Genomic DNA, 21,810 nt, shown 5'->3' with positions numbered 1-21,810 from the left:
TCAAAAACGCTGCTTGCTGTGCTTTTGTGTGCGTCATAGGAACGCAATAAAACAGAACAAAATGCATTCTGGTGCACTCCATTCCCTTCGGTTCAGTTTTGTCCCCATTGACGGATCTCAATAGCAGAAAGGGAAAACACTGGTGTGAAAGTAGCCTTATCTGCATTTTTGCAGCTCCAAAGAAATGTATGGGTCTGCCGCGTGTGATCTGCAAAAAATGTGGCATGGACGCGGACCGAAAATACAGTCGTGTGAATGCACCCATCCACATTTAGGTTTTTTAAAGCAGTTTTTGAAGTCAAAGTCAAAAGGGGAATGAAAAGGAAAAGACTCAGTCTTTCCTTTATATGTGTCTTCCATTTAAGATCCCTTCCTGGCTTTGGCTTTCAAAACTGCATCAAAAAACCTAAAGGCCTAGCTCTGCCTAATAGTAGTTCTGCTATGAACAATGCAGCTGCTGAAGCTGTATCACGGTTGTGCACCAAAGACACTACTACTACTATTCATTTATTGACATTGGATACAAGCAGTAGTCAGTGGCAAGTAATCAGACCCTTCCCCTTCTTAGGCCTTGTTCATAGGGTACAGTCAAACATAGTGGGGGTCATTTATTAAGGGACTTGCGACTATTTTAGTCCTTTTTTTGACCGTCAGTGTGAAAATATTTCGTCACGCGGCTAGTTTTACGTCATGTTTGACGGTTGGCCGTGATGGGGCAGAGCGGGGGGGCATGTCAGGAGATATGCAGTGTAAGGGGGAATCTAAGACCAGCATGAAAAGCTAGTCTTAGTAAATGACCCCCAGTGAGTCCACTGAGGATTTTCCACAGCGGATATGGCAAAAAAAAACAGCCACTACAAAAACCACCCCAAACAGGCTGGTTTTTGCAGCGGCATTTGCTGACGGCATTCTGCTGCTTTTAACCTTTGCACCACAAAGGTTGAAGGCCAACCTTCATACTGTGAATATAAAACCTTCAGTACAGAAAAATTTTGCTCCGAAGAATCCACAGCATTTATGCCATGTGTGGCTGTTCCCATACAATGCACGTGTTTAACAGGATTAAAACATGTTTCCATTGCTAAACTGAATAAAAACCAAAAACCTTAAATATTTTCAGAAGTTTTTAGCATTAAATAAAAAGTACAGGGATATTAAAAGACAACCTGTCCCCATGAAAATGCAGTGCAATCTGCAGGTAGCATGTTATAGCGCAGGAGGAGCTGATCAGATTGATATATAATTTTGTGGGAAAAACTGAGTGACCTTGGAGCTGACAATATCGGGGTTCCTAACCTGTGCCCCTGAACATAACAATCCCCACCCACATGTCCTGCTGCAGCCAATCACAGGCCTCAGTGGTCATGATCGCTTTAACACTACATCACAGCAGTAAGCCTATGTTAGGCCGTAGCAGTTATGGGACCAAGCCGCTCACTCATTCCATGAGGACCAGATGCAGCTGGAAACAGAGCAGGGATTGGACTGCAGACAGTTGAGTCGGGTTTGTTATGTTTAGGGGCACAGGTTAGGGGCTGTCAGCTCCAAAGATGGACAACCCCTTTAAGTATAATCTGCATTTCATTCATTTATATTCCTGCTCAGTCCTGGCTTTGAAGTCAAGGAGGCGGTCCTATCAGTGATTGACAGCTATCATTGTATACACAGTCACAGAGGGAAGGATGTCAGTCACTGATAGGACCTCCTCCTGGACTTTAAAGCCCAGAATGAGCACAAATATAAAAGTATAAATGCCAAGTTTTTCTGAATGTTTTCTCAGTTATATATCAATCAGCTCAGCTCCTCCTGCTCTATAATCTGCTGCCTGCAGATCAGACACCATGTTCAACATGACAGGTTCCCTTTAATACTAACAATCACAACATAATACTGCATACAGTGTCATTTATTGACTATTTCTAAGAGTTCCACTTCCAACCTGTGTTAAGTGTACCCCAGAGGTGCGTACCATGTACTCTCACTGTGCTCATGCTGTGCTTTAAATGAGCAGGCCAGTGTGTGATCATAGACTTGGGGTATGTGCTTTAGGCCTCATGCACACGACCGTTGTTTTATTCCGTTCCGCAAAATGGGGTTCCGTTGTTCCGTGATCTGTTTCCGTTTTTGTTTCCGTGTGTCTTCCTTTATTTTTGGAGGATCACCAGACATAAAGGAAAGTAAAAAAAAATCTAAGACAGGTTTGCCATGCAAATGATAGGAAAAAAACTGACACGGACGCGCGGACGCGGATGACAATCTTGTGTGCCTCCGTGTTTTTTAGCAGTCCCATTGACTTGAATGGGTCCGCGAACCATTTTCCGCGAAAAAAAATAGGACAGGTTATATTTTTTTGACGGACTGGAACCACGGATCACGGACGCGGATGACAAACAGTGCATCAGCCGAGTTTTCAACGGACCCATTGAAAGTCAATGGGTCCGCAGAAAATCACGGAAAACGGAACAACGGACACGGAATAAAACAACGGTCGTGTGCATGAGGCCTTAGGAACACAATTTTAAGGCCACTTTTACATGGGCAGTATTTTCCATCAGTATTTCTAAGCCATAACAAGAAGTGGGTCCAAAACACAGAAGAGGCACACGTTTTCTCATTATCCTCTTTCTCCGTAGGGTCCCCTCCTTGCTTTGGTTTACAATTACTGATCCAAATACTGACAATGTGAAAGTGGCCTAAGGTATAGATGAAGCCGTTTAATTCATCAGCTCGTATATACACTCCAAAGACATACTGATAGGGACCTTAGATTGTGAGCCCCATTGGAGACAGTTGGATGGTAATGTCTGTAAAGCGCTGCGGAATAAAGTAGCGCTATATAAGTGCATAAAATAATAATAATAATAATATAATGGTTCCTAATAACCCCCCCTGCGACCTTAGCTATTAATAAACTCCTTAGCTTTATCTTCTCACTTCTGTAGTTTTTGAATGTCTCCCGTTTCACTCTTCACTGATTTCTAGTCTTTCCAATTCTCATTTCTTTATTTCCTCTTACCTGCTCTTCCCTTTCTCTCCCCCCTCTCTCACACATGCACTTTGTGCAGAGTTGGGGTCCAAAGTTCAGTAACTTGTGAAGCGCAGGGATAAATATGAACCTTGGAGGATTTACACTGCTCTGATGTAAACAGAGAGTGACAAGGGTCCCTTATCTGCTATGTCTCAGTGAAGACAGTCCGGGGGGTGACCAATTTCTGGTTGTGGCTGCAGAGCAAGTATTTTTTGGGGGGAGGAGGAGACAGAAGGTGGGTAGAGCATGGACTCCCGCCTGCTGATCCCTATTGCAACCTCAGGATGGTGAGATGTTAGCAGGTAACATTAAGGATGGCGTCTCAACTTACTTACTTGCAGCAGGAGCTACTACATGCATTGCTGGAGTCAGGTGTCACTAAAGAGACTATTATGAAAGCTCTAAACGATGGCGGCAATTATCAATATCCCAGGGATCCCCTGGACGATATGAGTAGTTTGGAAGATGGGGAACACTGCGTACAACTTCCAAATGGGCTTGAGGAGCCTCATATGTCAGAAGACGACAGTTCTGAGGATGGGGGGGATTTCACGCCTCCGGTTATTAAGGATTTGGAGAGACTGAGCCCAGAGGAGGCTGCTCATCAGAAGGCTGTGGTGGAACGTCTGCTCCAGTAAGATCTTTGTATACTGTACTCTCCATTACGCTGTCCTACACTTGATACTTATTCTCCACACCTTTGTTCACAAATGTTGTTTTTCCATTTCATCCACCTTCTTTAGCCTCTTGCCTTTTTGCAGTTGTATTAATAAGTATATAAAACATGTTTTTGCAGATCAGAACTGTTATAATTATAACCCAATGAATGCAGTCACTTGTATGCAGTATATGGTTTATCTTCAATGAGTACACAGGAAATCACAATCAAATGCAAGGCACGCAGACCGTCTCTCGATTATTAACTTTCAGACATGTTTAAGGCCCATTCTCTCTTGGTCCTGAACTTTAATATCCCATGTTAGGTTTGCAAGTCCAGAAGGTATGTTGCTATGAAATAGTTTTCTGTCTCACAATAAATATCTTCTAATGGTTGAGCCTCCGAACTCCACATTTTAGGACATCGGGATTGATTCCAGATTTTATATTCTGTAAATTCCAATAAGTTAAGCCTTTTGCTGTGGGATCCCTCCATTTTCTTGAAATGTCATCGCCTCTCCTTTTGTGATGCTGATATTTCTTACCCCATAATAGAGGTCCTACTCCTTCTGCTTATGGTGCTCTGGGTCCTGCACTGAATCTCCTCAGGGTACTGTGGGTTCTCCTAATCAATGGGGCTCAGGGGGCCTGAGCTGGTTACTAATTATCTAGGCCCTCCATAATTTGTACACTTATAAACCAAATGGCCTCTGCCTTTTGTGATGATTAACTCTGATGATTAACCACTCTAATGCTACTTTGAACTGAGATTACATGGATAGTGCTGCTACAGAGGACACAACAATAATGTTCTGCTTGACTGCCTGTATCGGGCAAACCATTCAGCTGGGCAGATACAGTTGACTAAATTCCTTTCCTAATTTGGTCTCTGAAGGTTACAGTTTTTCAAAATCTAATGTTAATGGCAAACCTTTCCAGAACATTGAGTTTTGAGTTGAGAAATCCCTTCTATCCAGTAGCAGCCCTGACTTGGAGTGTCCAATCGATCTTACCTCCGACTATGTCCTCACTGCAATCGCAGGTTCAGTCCAGTTCTAGAATATCATCTGCTCTCTGGTTAGCTTAGCAGCAAGGTATTGTGCTTCAGCCCCAAGGAACCTACAGAATGAAGGGAGAGACAGTGTCTGCCTGTTTTGGGTCTACTGAGATAGAAATCTCTTCATATGAACTTTCCATTTAAATTGGTTAAGGTGCTATAAATTATCAACCAGCCTCTTGTTTCCTCTGAGTTGATAACTAACTAACTGGGTTACTTATTGTTCACGGAACAAAAGGGAGGTGAAAACGCCCTTTAGAAATGACCTTTAAGGATAGAATATGGGGCTTAGGGGCAACACCGGTACCCACAGAGGTGTTTGTCTATTTCTACAAGATCGGTCACATTCAATATCAACCCCAGTCTAAGACACTGTAAATGCTGTGCTACACAAGATGGCTTTTCCTGTAGATCACAAGGGAGATAATCATTACTGTAAAGGGACTGAGAATCAGAGTTTCATTGCATGATGGTTTATGGTTCAGACTATCCGTAAATAAGTCTGAAGGTTAAATATGTCATTAATCTTATTCAGTGCTGCTCATACATATGCTTGTTTTGCAAAAGACCCTATGAAACACAGGTGGCCCCTTAGTATAAGTGCAGCTCCATGTCTCCAGTACATAGCAGTTATTGTTTACCGTCAGGTTGGACTTTGTGCTTAGATAAGCTGCTATCAGTAGCTAAGAGAATCGCCATTTGGCGCTGGGGGAGGGTCTGCTGTGTGTGCAGGTGTATATGGACACACTTTCAGCACACAATACAGCTTTGCAGAATCTAAAATGTACTGTCATTTTTATACAACCAACTCTTATAGCTGGAGATTAGTGTTTCCTATAGTGTTATATTGTAATATACAGGTGAAACTCGAAAAATGTGAATATCATACAAAAGTCAATTTATTTCAGTAATGCAAATTAAAAGGAATTGCATTAATGCAGCTTAAAATTAGAATGTTGTGAAAAAGTTCAATATTCTAGGCTCAAAGTGTCACACTCTAGTCAGCTAATTAATCCATACCCCCTGAGCAAAGGGGACCTCAAAATTGTGACTTTGGGGTTTCATAAGCTATAAGCCATAATCATCCAAATTATAACAAATAAAGGCTTGAAATATCTCGCTTTGCATGCAAGTAGTCTCTCATATGTTAGTTTTACCTTTTAAGTTGCATTACTGAAATAAATGACCTTTGCACGATATTCTAATTTTTCGAGTTTCACCTGTATATTATTAAGTGCTCATTTTAAAATTCAATGTAAATCTCCATGCCCCTTCCATTTTTTTAAAGACAGGAGTGGATCCCAGCAACAAAAAGAATGATAAGAGAACGACCCCTTAGGGTACTTTCACACTTGCAGCAGAGGATTCTGGCAGGCAGTTCTGTCGCCGGAACTGCCTGCCGGATACAGCAATCCGGACGCAAACGGATGCGGATCCGTCTGACAAATGCATTAAAATACTGTATCCGTCTCTCCGGTGTCATCTGGAAAAAACGGATCCAGAATTATTTTTTTTCACAGATTTAAAGGTCTACACATGCGCGGACCGGAAGAACGGATCAGTCAATGTGGCAATTTTAATGCCGGATTCGGCACTAATTCATTTTAATGGAAATGAATGCCGGATCCAGCATTCCGGCAAGTGTTCAGGATTTTTGGCCGGAGAGAAAAATACAGCATGCTGCGGTATTTTCTCTGTCTAAAAAACGCAAGAGGGGCTGAACTGATGTATCCTGATGCATACTGAACGGATTGCTATCCATTCAGAATGATCAAGCAAAGGAGCAGGGAAAGGAAAATACAGCGGCACTACAGCAAACACCTTTGTCTAAATGCGTCCGTGCCAGAACCTGGGGAGGCAGCCGTGGTGAGGTACACAGCAGGAGGTGGTGCTCAGCGTAGTTAAGCGGTAAGTCAATGAGAGTTGAGAAAGAGACGCGGCACTCACCAAACTTCTAAATGCTGGTAGCTGTTTATTGAAGATCGAGCATCATGCGCAAGCAGGGGGGGCGGGATGGCCACAGTGTGCGTCGGCGGCGACGGCCGTTTCGCGCTGGAATAGCGCTTCTTCTGGCCGGATATGACGTGCGTTAGCACGAGTAACCTTATATAGGGGAAGGGAAACCGGGCGTATCCATGATGATCCCGGACCTCCCCTGTGTGCAGGTGCTTCAAAAAGTGTACAGACAGAGACACAAGTGAATAGTTCATATTATACAAATAATGTCATGTAAAACAAGACAAGACGAACATGAGATACCCGAGTTATAATTGGGCAACAAATTTCAGAAATCAGGCCGAAGGTATTAACAGTAACAGGAAATTCAGAAATATTTATACGTACACGTGGGCGCTGAGCCTATCAAGGGAATAATATCATGGGTTATCAAGAGGTCGAATTGATAGTGTACGCAATTATACAGGAGTAAGGTGGTGAAAGCGGGAACAAGGGAGGGACCAGACTACGCGGCCATGCCCTTACAAGAAAACCGCCATGTCGTTTTTGTCATTGAGACCGAGAGGACCCATGGCATTGGTCCTGATGATCCATCTGGCCTCCCGCTGCAGCAAGAGGCGGTGGCGGTCGCCTCCACGGAGGATCGGCCCCACAGCCTCAATGCCCACAAAGGAGAGGCCAGATGGATCACCGTTGTGGGCCGCATGTACATGTTCAATTAGGCGGGGGGAGCCTCGCCCGGTGCGGATCGAATTGATGTGCTCCCGCACCCGTTCAAGCATCGGCCTAATGGTCTTCCCGATGTAAAACATGTTACAGGTACAGAAGATGACATACACTACAAAGGGAGTGCGACAGTTAATGAATTGTCGAACTTTGTGTGTTACGCCCCCTAAGGACAAAACTTTGGCCTGGGCATTTAAGTGACAAAAAGAGCAGGTACCACACTTGTAATTGCCTATAGGAATTCTACTGTTCAACCAATTAGACCTTTTTGGTTGCCGAAGAACGCTTTGGACCAATTTGTCCCTTAGAGTGTGGCACTTCCTAAAAGAAATAATTGGTTTGCTGGAGGCTACTGTGCCCAATGAAGCGTCATGCTTCAAAAGGTCCCAGTTGCTGTATATTGCCCGTCTAATAGTGTCAGCTACGGGGCTATACTTGAAGACAAAGGCAAATCTCTCGTCTTTGTCCTCGCCATTATTGTCCCTGAGGAGGCTAGATCGAGGGCGGATAGCTGCTCGATGCAATGCATCCAGTACAGTTCTCCTTGGGTAACCCCTTTCCACAAGTCTACCCACAAGTTGATAAGCCTGTCTAAAGAAGTCCGCATCGGTACTATTAATTCTGCGCAACCGGACGAATTGCCCGTATGGTACCGCATTCTTAACAGCGGGGGGATGGAAACTGGTCTGGTGGAGCAGCGAATTAGTGGCAGTGGGTTTCCGGAAACCTGTAGTGTGCAGGTGACCTTCAACCACGGAGACATGTACGTCAAGGAAATCCAGACATCTGCCTCCGAAGTTGAAAGTGAACTTCATGTTCATATTATTGATGTCATTAAGGTACTGCACAAAGAGTCCACACTGCTCTTCGCTGCCCGACCAGACCAGGAACACATCATCCACGTATCTGAGGAACCTGTGGATGTAGACAAGGAAGGGGTTACCCAAGGAGAAAATGTACGTCTCCTCAAATACCGCCAGATACAGGTTGGCAAAGGTACATGAGACAGGTGTACCCATTGCCGTACCCTGTATCTGGCGGTACCATTGGCGGTTGAACTGAAAGACATTGTTACTGAGAACCAGATGGAGAGACTCTTGTACAAACTGGGAAAACATGGAGCCTTTATCTGTCCGGGAAAGGACTGTCGCCACCGCTTGAAGGCCTGCATCATGGGGAATGCGGGTGTAGAGACTCTCCACGTCCAAGGACACAAGGTGGAAGGTGGAGTTCTTAGGGATGTACGTGCACTGGTATATCCAGTGGCACCCCCTAACATAACCCATGAGGAGAAGACGGCTTTACATTGGCTATGTGGCCTTGATGATGTGGTCATAAAGCCCGCCGACAAGGGGGGCAACGTGGTCCTGATGCCGAGGGCCTATTACCTCGAGGAAGCCTCTAGACAGCTAGACGATGCCACCGTGTATTTAAAGCTTAGTGAGAACCCTGTGCCATCCATCCTTGACAGAGTTCACTCACTTCTTTCTAGATACGTTGACCAGAATTTCTTGCCCAAAAGCATTATGGAGAAGCTAGTTCCTAAGTTCCCTAAGTACCCCACGTGGTACTTCGTGCCAAAGGTACACAAGTCCCTACTTCACCCACCGGGGAGACCCATTATTGCGGGTATTGGGTCCCCGACGGAGTCCATTTCGAAGTATGTGGACTGGCTCCTCAGGCCTCTTCTAGTGGGGACTCCCACGTACCTCAAGGACACCGGGGACTTCCTCCGCGCCGTCAATGACCTTGAGTGGCGGGAGGAATTCCACCTTGTGTCCTTGGACGTGGAGAGTCTCTACACCCGCATTCCCCATGATGCAGGCCTTCAAGCGGTGGCGACAGTCCTTTCCCGGACAGATAAAGGCTCCATGTTTTCCCAGTTTGTACAAGAGTCTCTCCATCTGGTTCTCAGTAACAATGTCTTTCAGTTCAACCGCCAATGGTACCGCCAGATACAGGGTACGGCAATGGGTACACCTGTCTCATGTACCTTTGCCAACCTGTATCTGGCGGTATTTGAGGAGACGTACATTTTCTCCTTGGGTAACCCCTTCCTTGTCTACATCCACAGGTTCCTCAGATACGTGGATGATGTGTTCCTGGTCTGGTCGGGCAGCGAAGAGCAGTGTGGACTCTTTGTGCAGTACCTTAATGACATCAATAATATGAACATGAAGTTCACTTTCAACTTCGGAGGCAGATGTCTGGATTTCCTTGACGTACATGTCTCCGTGGTTGAAGGTCACCTGCACACTACAGGTTTCCGGAAACCCACTGCCACTAATTCGCTGCTCCACCAGACCAGTTTCCATCCCCCCGCTGTTAAGAATGCGGTACCATACGGGCAATTCGTCCGGTTGCGCAGAATTAATAGTACCGATGCGGACTTCTTTAGACAGGCTCATCAACTTGTGGGTAGACTTGTGGAAAGGGGTTACCCAAGGAGAACTGTACTGGATGCATTGCATCGAGCAGCTATCCGCCCTCGATCTAGCCTCCTCAGGGACAATAATGGCGAGGACAAAGACGAGAGATTTGCCTTTGTCTTCAAGTATAGCCCCGTAGCTGACACTATTAGACGGGCAATATACAGCAACTGGGACCTTTTGAAGCATGACGCTTCATTGGGCACAGTAGCCTCCAGCAAACCAATTATTTCTTTTAGGAAGTGCCACACTCTAAGGGACAAATTGGTCCAAAGCGTTCTTCGGCAACCAAAAAGGTCTAATTGGTTGAACAGTAGAATTCCTATAGGCAATTACAAGTGTGGTACCTGCTCTTTTTGTCACTTAAATGCCCAGGCCAAAGTTTTGTCCTTAGGGGGCGTAACACACAAAGTTCGACAATTCATTAACTGTCGCACTCCCTTTGTAGTGTATGTCATCTTCTGTACCTGTAACATGTTTTACATCGGGAAGACCATTAGGCCGATGCTTGAACGGATGCGGGAGCACATCAATTCGATCCGCACCGGGCGAGGCTCCCCCCGCCTAATTGAACATGTACATGCGGCCCACAACGGTGATCCATCTGGCCTCTCCTTTGTGGGCATTGAGGCTGTGGGGCCGATCCTCCGTGGAGGCGACCGCCACCGCCTCTTGCTGCAGCGGGAGGCCAGATGGATCATCAGGACCAATGCCATGGGTCCTCTCGGTCTCAATGACAAAAACGACATGGCGGTTTTCTTGTAAGGGCATGGCCGCGTAGTCTGGTCCCTCCCTTGTTCCCGCTTTCACCACCTTACTCCTGTATAATTGCGTACACTATCAATTCGACCTCTTGATAACCCATGATATTATTCCCTTGATAGGCTCAGCGCCCACGTGTACGTATAAATATTTCTGAATTTCCTGTTACTGTTAATACCTTCGGCCTGATTTCTGAAATTTGTTGCCCAATTATAACTCGGGTATCTCATGTTCGTCTTGTCTTGTTTTACATGACATTATTTGTATAATATGAACTATTCACTTGTGTCTCTGTCTGTACACTTTTTGAAGCACCTGCACACAGGGGAGGTCCGGGATCATCATGGATACGCCCGGTTTCCCTTCCCCTATATAAGGTTACTCGTGCTAACGCACGTCATATCCGGCCAGAAGAAGCGCTATTCCAGCGCGAAACGGCCGTCGCCGCCGACGCACACTGTGGCCATCCCGCCCCCCCTGCTTGCGCATGATGCTCGATCTTCAATAAACAGCTACCAGCATTTAGAAGTTTGGTGAGTGCCGCGTCTCTTTCTCAACTCTCATCCATTCAGAATGCATTAGGATAAAACTGATCAGTGTGTGAAAGTATCCTTAAATACACTCTACAAAACTCTTGTTTACCAGGGTTTGCCACATCAACACAAACACTGTCCATATGCCCTGTTGAGACATGCAGTTCTTAGTGGTGAATACCGTTCTATAAGGAGGAGGACAGGGCTTGTCCATTTATAACACGATGGACCATGGAGCATGTACATTTTCATCTTCCCTACAGCTGTTCGTTTATGTAGTAACATAAGAATGGGAAATATCATCAGAAAATTGCTTTTTTTGTTGTATTTAATTTTTCCATGTCACTTCCTATATACACTGCTCAAAAAAATAGGGAACACAAAAATAACACATCCTAGATCTGAGTTAATTAAATATTCTTCTGAAATACTTTGTTCTTTACATAGTTGAATGTGCTGACAACAAAATCACACAAAAATTAAAAATGGAAATCAAATTTTTCAACCCATGGAGGTCTGGATTTGGAGTCACACTCAAAATTAAAGTGGAAAAACACACTACAGGCTGATCCAACTTTGATGTAATGTCCTTAAAACAAGTCAAAATGAGGCTCAGTAGTGTGTGTGGCCTCCACGTGCCTGTATGACCTCCCTACAACGCCTGTGCATGCTCCTGATGAGGTGGCGGACGGTCTCCTGAGGGATCTCCTCCCAGACCTGGATTAAAGCATCTGCCAACTCCTGGACAGTCTGTGGTGCAACGTGACGTTGGTGGATAGAGCGAGACATGATGTCCCAGATGTGCTCAATTGGATTCAGGTCTGGGGAACGGGCGGGACAGTCCATAGCATCAATGCCTTCGTCTTGCAGGAACTGCTGACACACTCCAGCCACATGAGGTCTAGCATTGTCTTGCATTAGGAGGAACCCAGGGCCAACCGCACCAGCATATGGTCTCACAAGGGGTCTGAGGATCTCATCTCGGTACCTAATGGCAGTCAGGCTACCTCTGGCGAGCACATGGAGGGCTGTGCGGCCCTCCAAAGAAATGCCACCCCACCGAATTTGCCAATATTGGTGTTCTCTGGAAAATGCCAAACGTCCTGCACGGTGTTGGGCTGTAAGCACAACCCCCACCTGTGGACGTCGGGCCCTCATATCACCCTCATGGAGTCTGTTTCTGACCGTTTGAGCAGACACATGCACATTTGTGGCCTGCTGGAGGTCATTTTGCAGGGCTCTGGCAGTGCTCCTCCTGTTCCTCCTTGCACAAAGGCGGAGGTAGCGGTCCTGCTGCTGGGTTGTTGGCCTCCTCCACGTCTCCTGATGTACTGGCCTGTCTCCTGGTAGCGCCTCCATGCTCTGGACACTACGCTGACAGACACAGCAAACCTTCTTGCCACAGCTCGCATTGATGTGCCATCCTGGATAAGCTGCACTACCTGAGCCACTTGTGTGGGTTGTAGACTCCGTCTCATGCTACCACTAGAGTGAAAGCACCGCCAGCATTCAAAAGTGACCAAAACATCAGCCAGGAAGCATAGGAACTGAGAAGTGTCTGTGGTCACCACCTGCAGAACCACTCCTTTATTTGGGGTGTCTTGCTAATTGCCTATAATTTCCACCTGTTGTCTATCCCATTTGCACAACAGCATGTGAAATTGATTGTCACTCAGTGTTGCTTCCTAAGTGGACAGTTTGATTTCACAGAAGTGTGATTGACTTGGAGTTACATTGTGCTGTTTAAGTGTTCCCTTTATTTTTTTGAGCAGTGTATAAAAAAAATTTAAATACCAACATCTTGCAGTTTTCACTCTGGCCACTGAGACCCACAATAGACTAACACTTCGTATTTTATGCAGCTCACTTTCAGTAGTCTAGTCATCATCACAGACAGGATTACAGTGAAAGATAACAGTGATATGTAAATAACACCAGATCCACTATTCACAACGGTGAAGGTCATAACTCATCATTTCCTCCCCCTCCCTGCACAATGACAACTGCACGGGTCACAGAGCCTGTCTAAAGCATGCTTCCATAAAAGACAATCAGGCAGATTTATTAAGGGCTCTTTCACACCTGCGTTATTGTCTTCCGGCATAGAGTTCCGTCGTCGGGGCTCTATGCCGGAAGAATCCTGATCAGGATTATCCTAATGCATTCTGAATGGAGAGTAATCCGTTCAGGATGCATCAGGATGTCTTCAGTTCCGGTACGGAACGTTTGTTGGCCCGAGAAAATACCGCAGCATGCTGCGCTTTTTGCTCCGGCCAAAAATCCGGAACACTTGCCGCAAGGCCGGATCCGGAATTAATGCCCATTGGAAGGCATTGATCCGGATCCGGCCTTAAGCTAAACGTCGTTTCGGCGCATTGCCGGAGCCGACATTTAGCTTTTTCAGAGTGGTTACCATGGCTGCCGGGACGCTAAAGTCCTGACAGCCATGGTAAGTGTAGCGGGGAGCGGGGGAGCAGTGTACTTACCGTCCGTGCGGCTCCCCGGGCGCTCCAGAGTGACGTCAGGGCGCCCCAAGCGCATGGATCACGTGATCGCATGGATCACGTCATCCATGCGCATGGGGCGCTCTGACGTCACTCTGGAGCGCCCCGGGAGCCGCACGGACTGTAAGTATACTGCTCCCCCGCTCCCCGCTCCTACTATGGCAACCAGGACTTTAATAGCGTCCTGGGTGCCATAGTAACACTGAAAGCATTTGGAAGACGGTTCCGTCTTCAAATGCTTTCAGTACACTTGCGTTTTTCCGGATCCGGAGTGTAATTCCGGCAAGTGGAGTACACGCCGGATCCGGACAACGCAAGTGTGAAAGAGGCCTAAGACTGGCGTTTCATACACAAGCCAGTTAAATTGTACCAAATTTATTAAAAGGCACTTTATCGCCTCCACTTTACATCCCTAGTTTTGAAAAGTATCTAGAAGGTAAAAAAAAGTCACAAGTCATTTTAGAGAAAATATAGGGTGCACCAAAATTTGTGATTTGAGTCATCTCCACAATCTGAGCTTCTTGTAGTCCATGCAACTGCTATAAAGCATCTCTTAATGTAGTTAACAGCTCAGCAAGATGGCTGCCCCACAATCGTGTAAAAAAAACTAAAAAAAACAAACAACAACAATACAGAATTAACAATCTCTCCTCTCCCGCCAGGCAGGGCCATGGGAACACTTACCTCATCAGTAGGTCTGCCATGGTTTCTGCCCATGTATGTCAGCCTCTTCCTTCTCCTGCGGCCCAAGCTGTCCCTAGCCATTAGCTGCTGTCCCTGGGTGTTATAAGGCTCTTTCCTTTATGGGAAGGTGCCTGAGCAATAGATTCTCTAGCTTGCTTTTTCCTGTAAAGGTGTGCTCTTATTCCATTCTGATTCACATGCTTGATCTCTAACTGTTTACCGGCTTTAACTCTCTGCTGCCTGACCTGACGTATTGCCTTTATATTGGATTGTACGAACTCTACCTGTCCTGACCTCGACCTATCCACTGACACTCATACACCACTTCAAGAGGTAGCAGCCTGGTGTTTCCCTGCAACGGAATCCAGATCCTTATACAGGGTTAAAAGGTGGAGACCAGGGGCCACTTAGATAACACTTTTAGAAGTAGCCCCAAGCCAAATCTGTTCAATGACATAGTGGGTTCACACCCACTTTGTGACAGTATGCTCAGGCTATGGATTCCACTGGCTCACCCAAGTTTGGTCTACAAAACATGATCAAGGAGCTGACCAATCATTGTAGTCTCCAGGAACAACTTACCCAATGCCTGATCTCAATTTCTGCTTCACTGGACTTCTTGATGGTTTCAGCTTCTACTCCATCTTGTCAAGCTGCAGTATCTGCACCAGAGCCATGGCCTACCCCTACTTTGGGCACTGATGGCTTGCATTTACCACTACCACTGCACTATGAAAGGGGATCCTAAGACCTACAATGGCTTCTGATCTAAAGCACAATGCATTTTGAGTTGCAGGTCTTTCTAATATTCCTACTGTCAGATGAGGCCTTGGCTGGGCCATACCGCTCTGGGAATGGGGAGATACCGACATTTTACTTGCAAGAGTTTCTGACAGCCATCCCGTTCCATACCCTACCCTTGGTCTTATCCTGAAACAACAAGGCTCTGATGGCTGCTTTTTGGGAGTGTCTGCCAGCCTGCTTCAAAGACAAATTTGCAGGCCAGGATTTGCCAAGTACCCTAAACAACCTGATCACACTAGCTACATGCATAGATCTCTGCATCAGGGAGCATCTTACGGAATAAGCTTGAGAGAGGAAAACCCCATGACTAGTACCTTCTTTCCTCATCGTCTTCATTAGTGGAACCAGTGGAACTAGACAGAGTCAAGCTGTCCGAGTGGAAGCACCAGCAAAGATGCAGTAACAACTTCTGCCTTTACTGTGGTGTCAATGGTCATTATGTGAAGAGTCCTCTTAAATCAGGGCACTCCAGAGCTTAAGGCGGATGGCAGAGTTGACTCTAGGTGAAGATGACAAACTTGTGGTTCTTTTCTGGAAAAGTGCTTAGCTGTGAATTCTGACAGCAGACTACATCTCCTAGAATCTATCCAATATGCTTCTGTGCCTACAGATCTTCAGATGGTGACCCACATTCAGAGAAGATTTCCCACTATGTTCTCCCAGAATTCATCAGTTCTCTGTTGCTAGGGTTGCCATGTGTCACGCCCTGCCCTGTGAGTGATCTGAGAAGATCTGTCAGACTTGCTGCACGTGAATCTGACAGATTGCTTTGTTGTGGTTTTGGGCTGGATCCCACCCCCTTACAGCTTCTGCTCATTAGTTAGTTAGTAATGCTTTTTATACCTGCCTTTCACTATAGCCCTTGCGGTTTATAGTTTCTCCTGGAGTTCTCTGCTGGTGTTTGGTGGATCTCCTGCTCCCAGTTCGTCTTCAGTTAAGTCCTCCTTCCTTCCCTTCTGTTGTTTGTACTGGCTAGGCCTTAGGTTGACGCTGGTTCCTTCATCTTGTGCAAGGAACCGGTTGTCTTTTCGCCTGCTCCCTAACTGAGGGTTTGTGTCAGTTGCAGCAGGGCTTAGGTTCGTGTGCATGAACACTTCTACCATCGAGATTTGTTCATGTTGGTAGCAGTCAGGGAGGGAAAGGCTCAGGGATGGTCAGGAGGTGACCTTTCCCTGTTCCCTAGCTGTGGGGCCTAGCCTGCTGTTTTATTTAATTTTGTTGTGTTTGGTTTGCTTCCCTTCCCTCACCATCCGTGACATTATAAACCGCCCATACAGTTATTTTTTTCCCTTGCTCTGTGCAAAATGGATGCTGTTGTTGCTCTGGTTGATCGCATGCAGGGATTGTCTTTGGAGGTTGCTGACCTCCGCAATACGGTTGCACTGTGTCAGAGATATCTGGTGTCTGGCGCCACTGGTGTGAACCAGGTCAGCCTTGAACCAAAGGTCGCTCTCCCAGATAGGTTTTCCAGGGAAAGTGATAACTTTGTCCGGTTCAGGGAATATTGCAAATTATATTTTCGTCTATGTCCGATTTCATCTAGTGATGAAAATCAAAGAGTGGGGATTATCATTTCTCTGCTAAAAGGTGATGCTCAGTCTTGGGCTTTTTCTCTGCCGATTGGTGGACGAATTTTTCAGAGCCCTGGGCCTGATTTATGATGACCCAGACCGGGTCTCTCTGGCCGAATCTAAGCTGCGTAGCTTGTGTCAGGGAGAACATACGGCTGAGTCATATTGTGCTGAATTTAGAAGATGGGCGACTGACTCGGAGTGGAATGACCCTGCACTCCGTAGTCAGTTCTGTCAGGGGCTACCTGAGAAACTAAAAGATGGCATTTAGTTTCATGAAAATCCTGATTCTATTGAGGCGGCCATGGCTCTAGCCGTAAGGATTGATAGACGTCTGAGGGAGAGGTGAGAGGTTTCCCTCAGGTAGGAGGCACTAGCCAACTAAGAGAGGCCATGGGCCTAACTAACTGGGACAAAGTCCTCAAAAATAAAAATACGGCCACAAAATGGGATATCTTTAAAAACATCTTAAAATCTCATTGTGAGAGGTACATACCGTATGGGAAAAAAAGGTTAAGGAACAAAAAGAAACCAATGTGGATAAATAGAACTGTAAAGAAAGCAATAAATGACAAAAAGAAAGCATATAAATCACTAAAACAGGAGGGTACCACGGAAGCACTGAAAAACTATAAGGGAAAAAATAGAACATGTAAAAAACAAATAAAAGCGGCCAAACTAGAGACCGAGAGATTAATTGCCAAAGAGAGTAAAACTAACCCTAAAATGTTCTTCTATTATATAAATGTTAAAAAGTATAAATCTGAAGGTGTCGGCCCTTTAAAGAGTAATGAGGGGGGAGTCGCAGAGAGCGACGAGGAGAAAGCAAAGCTGTTAAATATTTTTTTCTCCAATGTATTCACTGAGGAAAATAAACTGTCAGATGACATGCAGAATGTAAAAATAAATTCCCCATTAAAAGTGTCCTGTCTGACCCAGGAAGAAGTACATCAGCGACTTAAAAAGATTAAAATAGACAAATCGCCAGGACCGGATGGCATACACCCCCGTATCCTAAGGGAATTAAGTAATGTCATAGCCAGACCCTTATTTCTGATATTTGCGGACTCTATACTGACAGGGAATGTCCCACAGGATTGGCGCATGGCAAATGTGGTATCAATATTCAAAAAGGGTCCAAAAACCGAGCCTGGAAACTATAGGCCGGTAAGTTTAACATCTGTTGTGGGTAAACTGTTTGAAGGTTTTCTGAGAGATGCTATCTTAGAGCATCTCAACGGAAATAAGCAAATAACGCCATATCAGCATGGCTTCGTGAGGGATCGGTCATGCAAAACTAATTTAATCAGTTTCTACGAGGAGGTAAGTTCTAGACTTGACAGCGGCGAATCAATGGATGTCGTATATCTGGACTTCTCCAAAGCATTTGACACTGTACCACATAAAAGGTTAGTATATAAAATGAGAATGCTCGGACTGGGAGAAAACGTCTGTATGTGGGTAAGTAACTGGCTCAATGATAGAAAACAGAGGGTGGTTATTAACGGTACACACTCAGATTGGGTCACTGTCACTAGTGGGGTACCTCAGGGGTCAGTATTGGGCCCTATTCTCTTCAATATATTTATTAATGATCTTGTAGAAGGCTTGCATAGTAAAGTATCAATTTTCGCAGATGACACTAAACTGTGTAAAGTAGGTTACACTGAAGAGGACAGTATACTACTACAGAGGGATCTGGATAGATTGGAGGCTTGGGCAGATAAGTGGCAGATGAGGTTTAACACTGACATGGAAAAGGATCTAGGAATTTTAATAAACAGCAAACTAAGCTGCAAAAAACTGTGTCAGGCAGCTGCTGCCAAGGCCAATAAGATAATGGGTTGCATCAGAAGGGGCATAGATGCCCGTGATAAGAACATAGTCCTACCACTTTACAAATCGCTAGTCAGACCACACATGGAGTACTGTGTACAGTTCTGGGCTCCTGTAAACAAGGCAGACATAGCAGAGCTGGAGAAGGTCCAGAGGAGGGCAACTAAAGTAATAACTGGAATGGGGCAACTACAGTACCCTGAAAGATTATCAAAATTATGGTTATTCACTTTAGAAATAAAGACGACTGAGGGGAGATCTAATTAATATGTATAAATATATCAGGGGTCAGTACAGAGATCTATCCCATCATCTATTTATCCCCAGGACTGTGACTGTGACGAGGGGACATCCTCTGCGTCTGGAGGAAACAACGTTTGTACACAAACATAGAAGAGGATTCTTTATGGTAAGAGCAGTGAGACTATGGAACTCTCTGCCTGAGGAGGTGGTGATGTTGAGTACAATAAAGAAATTCAAGAGGGGCCTGGATGTATTTCTGGAGCGTAATAATATTACAGGCTATAGCTACTAGAGAGGGGTCGTTGATCCAGGGAGTTATTTTGATTGCCTGATTGGAGTCGGGAAGGAATTTTTTATTCCCCTAAAGTGGGGAAAATTGGCTTCTACCTTACAGTTTTTTTTTTTTTTTGCCTTCCTCTGGATCAACTTGCAGGATAACAGGCCGAACTGGATGGACAAATGTCTTTTTTCGGCCTTATGTACTATGTAACTATGTTAATGTGTGTCCTTTTAATAAGCCTCAAAGTGGTAACGAAAAACAAAAGGGGGGTTCTTTCAAAAAAGTTCCCTTACTCTTTGTAGCGTGAATGAAGAGTCAGAACAGCTATATTTGTATTCCACCTGCAGTACCCGATTCCTCCTGCCTGCCATGGTGGCGCTAGACTCTGAAAATATTGAATTAGAAGTATTTGCTGACAGTGGCGCAGGGGTTAATCTTGTTGATTATGAATTTGTTCAGAGTCATGGTTTTAGAACTAGCGCATTAAGCAAAGAGAAATCAGTGTTTGCTATAGATTCCGCTCCTCTCACGCAAAAATGTCTAACTCATATTGTGCAGAATATTCATTTGAGGGTGGGTGATTCTCATGTTGAATCCATTTCTTGTTTTGTTCTTAAAGGTTTGCCTGCTCTGCTGGTTCTGGGTTTACCATGGTTGACCAAACATAATCCTATCATCGATTGGCAAACTGGACAAATCAGTAATTGGAGTGATTTTTGTATGGACAACTGTCTCGGCACATCTATTTCTGGGGTATACACTAAGGTGTTACCTCGGTTTCTTTCTGATTTTTCGGACGTATTTTCGGAGGGTGGAGATCAGGAGCCCCCCCACCGAGAGTATGATTGTACGATCAATCTTATTACCGGAGCAAAATTGCCAAATCTCGGTTGTATAATCTTTCCCAACCTGAAAGAGTAGCTATATTGCCGAGAGTTTGACAAAAGGACATATTAGACCATCTAAATCACCTATGGCAGAGGGCTTCTTTTTTGTAAAAAAAAAAAGACGGGTCCCTTAGACCGTGCCTAGATTTCCGGGAACTGAATTGCATTACTGTCCGTGACCCTTATCCCCTTGATTCCAGATCTATTTGATCAGATTGTCGGTGCCAAGGTGTTTTCTAAGTTGTATTTAAGAGGAGCTTATAATCTGATAAGAATCAGGGAAGGGGATGAATGGAAGGTGGCCTTCAATACCTCTGAGGGTCACTTCGAGAACCTGGTTATGCCCTTTGGTTTAACTAATGCCCCGGCAGTCTTCCAGCACTTTATCAATGAAATTTTTCATCATTTGGTGGGGAGGTTTATCATTATTTACCTCGATGACATACTGATTTACTCACCCGATATGGAGTCTCATAAGGATCATTTAAGACAAGTATTATTGATCCTTCGGGAGAATAAATTGTATGCTAAGTTGGAAAAGTGTGTGTTTGCTGTTCAGAAACTGCAGTTTCTGGGTTACTTACTTTCTGCCTCAGGTTTTCGCATGGATCCTGAAAAGGTCCGTGCGGTACTAGAATGGGACCGGCTGGAAAATCAGAAAGCTCTGATGCGGTTTTTAGGATTTACTAATTACTACAGGAAGTTCATCCTGAATTATTCCACGATTGTCAAACCTTTGACCGATATGACTAGGAAGGGCACTGACTTCTCTGTCGGAAGAGGCATTACAGGCTTTTTCTGCAATTAAGGAATGTTTTGCTTCCACTCCCATTCTGATGCAACCCGATGTGTCTCAACCCTTCACTGTGGAGGTTGACGCGTCAGAAATGGGAGTCAGAGCAGTTTTGTCACAGGGTCCCTCTCCTAGCAAATGGCAGTTTTTCTCTAAGAAACTCTCTGCTGCTGAAATAAATTATGATGTTGGGAATAGAGAGTTGTTGGCCATCAAATTGGCCTTTGAAGAATGGCATCATTGGCTAGAACGAGCGATTCATCCAATTACAGTAATTACTGACCATAAGAATTTGGCTTAAGTGCAATCAGCAAAGCGTCTGAACCCTAGGCAGGCCAGCTGGTGATTGTTCTTTACCAGGTTTAATTTTGTAGTCACTTATCATCCTGGGCAGTGGCGTAGGGATCGCCATAGCAGTGTTTTTTTTTGTTTTTTTTTATTAACACACACAGACACTGCACACAGACAGCTGCTTCGGGGAAGTTTATTTTCAAGTTAGTTAAATATCGATTCTTGTCTTAATGTTCAGGGCCCCTTCACAGCAGCGGCGGCTCACCAGGCCCCCTCGCTAATGTGATCTAATCTTACTGTCTCCTAAAGTCTCCTGATGTGTCTGGGATTCGAACCCACAATGTATCAGTGTATCAGAGGCAAAGCATTTACCCACACAGCCATAAAGGCTGTATGACAACTGATTGAAAAAATATGAGACTTCTACTGTTATAGCTGGCTAAGTGTACATCTATACACATGACAGCTGCCCCAACACACCCAGCACTGCTATATCTCTATATGACAGCTGTCCCATCACACTCAGCTCTGCTATATCTCTATATATGAGCAGCTGTCATGTGTATAGATGTACACTTAGCCAGCTATAACAGTAGAAGTCTCATATTTTTTCAATCAGCAGCAAGGCATCTCTTATGGTCTTGTGGTTAAGTGCTTTGCCTCTGATACAGAAGGTCGTGGGCTTGAATCCCAGCAGAAACTTTGCTGAAATACAAGCACTGACTCCATATATGGACATACAGGGCGGGACACAGGAAGAGGCTGCATC

The 21,810-nt window shown here is 45.1% G+C and overlaps 1 protein-coding gene across 3 annotated transcripts in view; it reads left to right on the top strand.

The window, feature by feature from the left end:
• Positions 1–2,510: 2,510 nt before the first annotated feature.
• Positions 2,511–21,810, top strand: part of HNF1A (HNF1 homeobox A) — a 52,788-nt gene continuing 33,488 nt past the window's right edge. For all 3 annotated transcript variants that reach the window (XM_040416484.1, XM_040416486.1, XM_040416483.1), the window contains exon 1: positions 2,511–3,662. In XM_040416484.1, coding sequence (XP_040272418.1) covers positions 3,343–3,662 — 320 coding nt within the window. In that variant the 5' untranslated portion in view covers positions 2,511–3,342. The remainder of the gene's footprint in view (positions 3,663–21,810) is intronic.

Source organism: Bufo bufo, chromosome 2 (genome assembly GCF_905171765.1).
Source record: "Bufo bufo chromosome 2, aBufBuf1.1, whole genome shotgun sequence".
Classification (NCBI taxonomy): Eukaryota; Metazoa; Chordata; class Amphibia; order Anura; family Bufonidae; genus Bufo; species Bufo bufo.
Note: the sequence above shows the minus strand (reverse complement) of the source record. Positions and strands in the feature narration are given on the sequence as shown.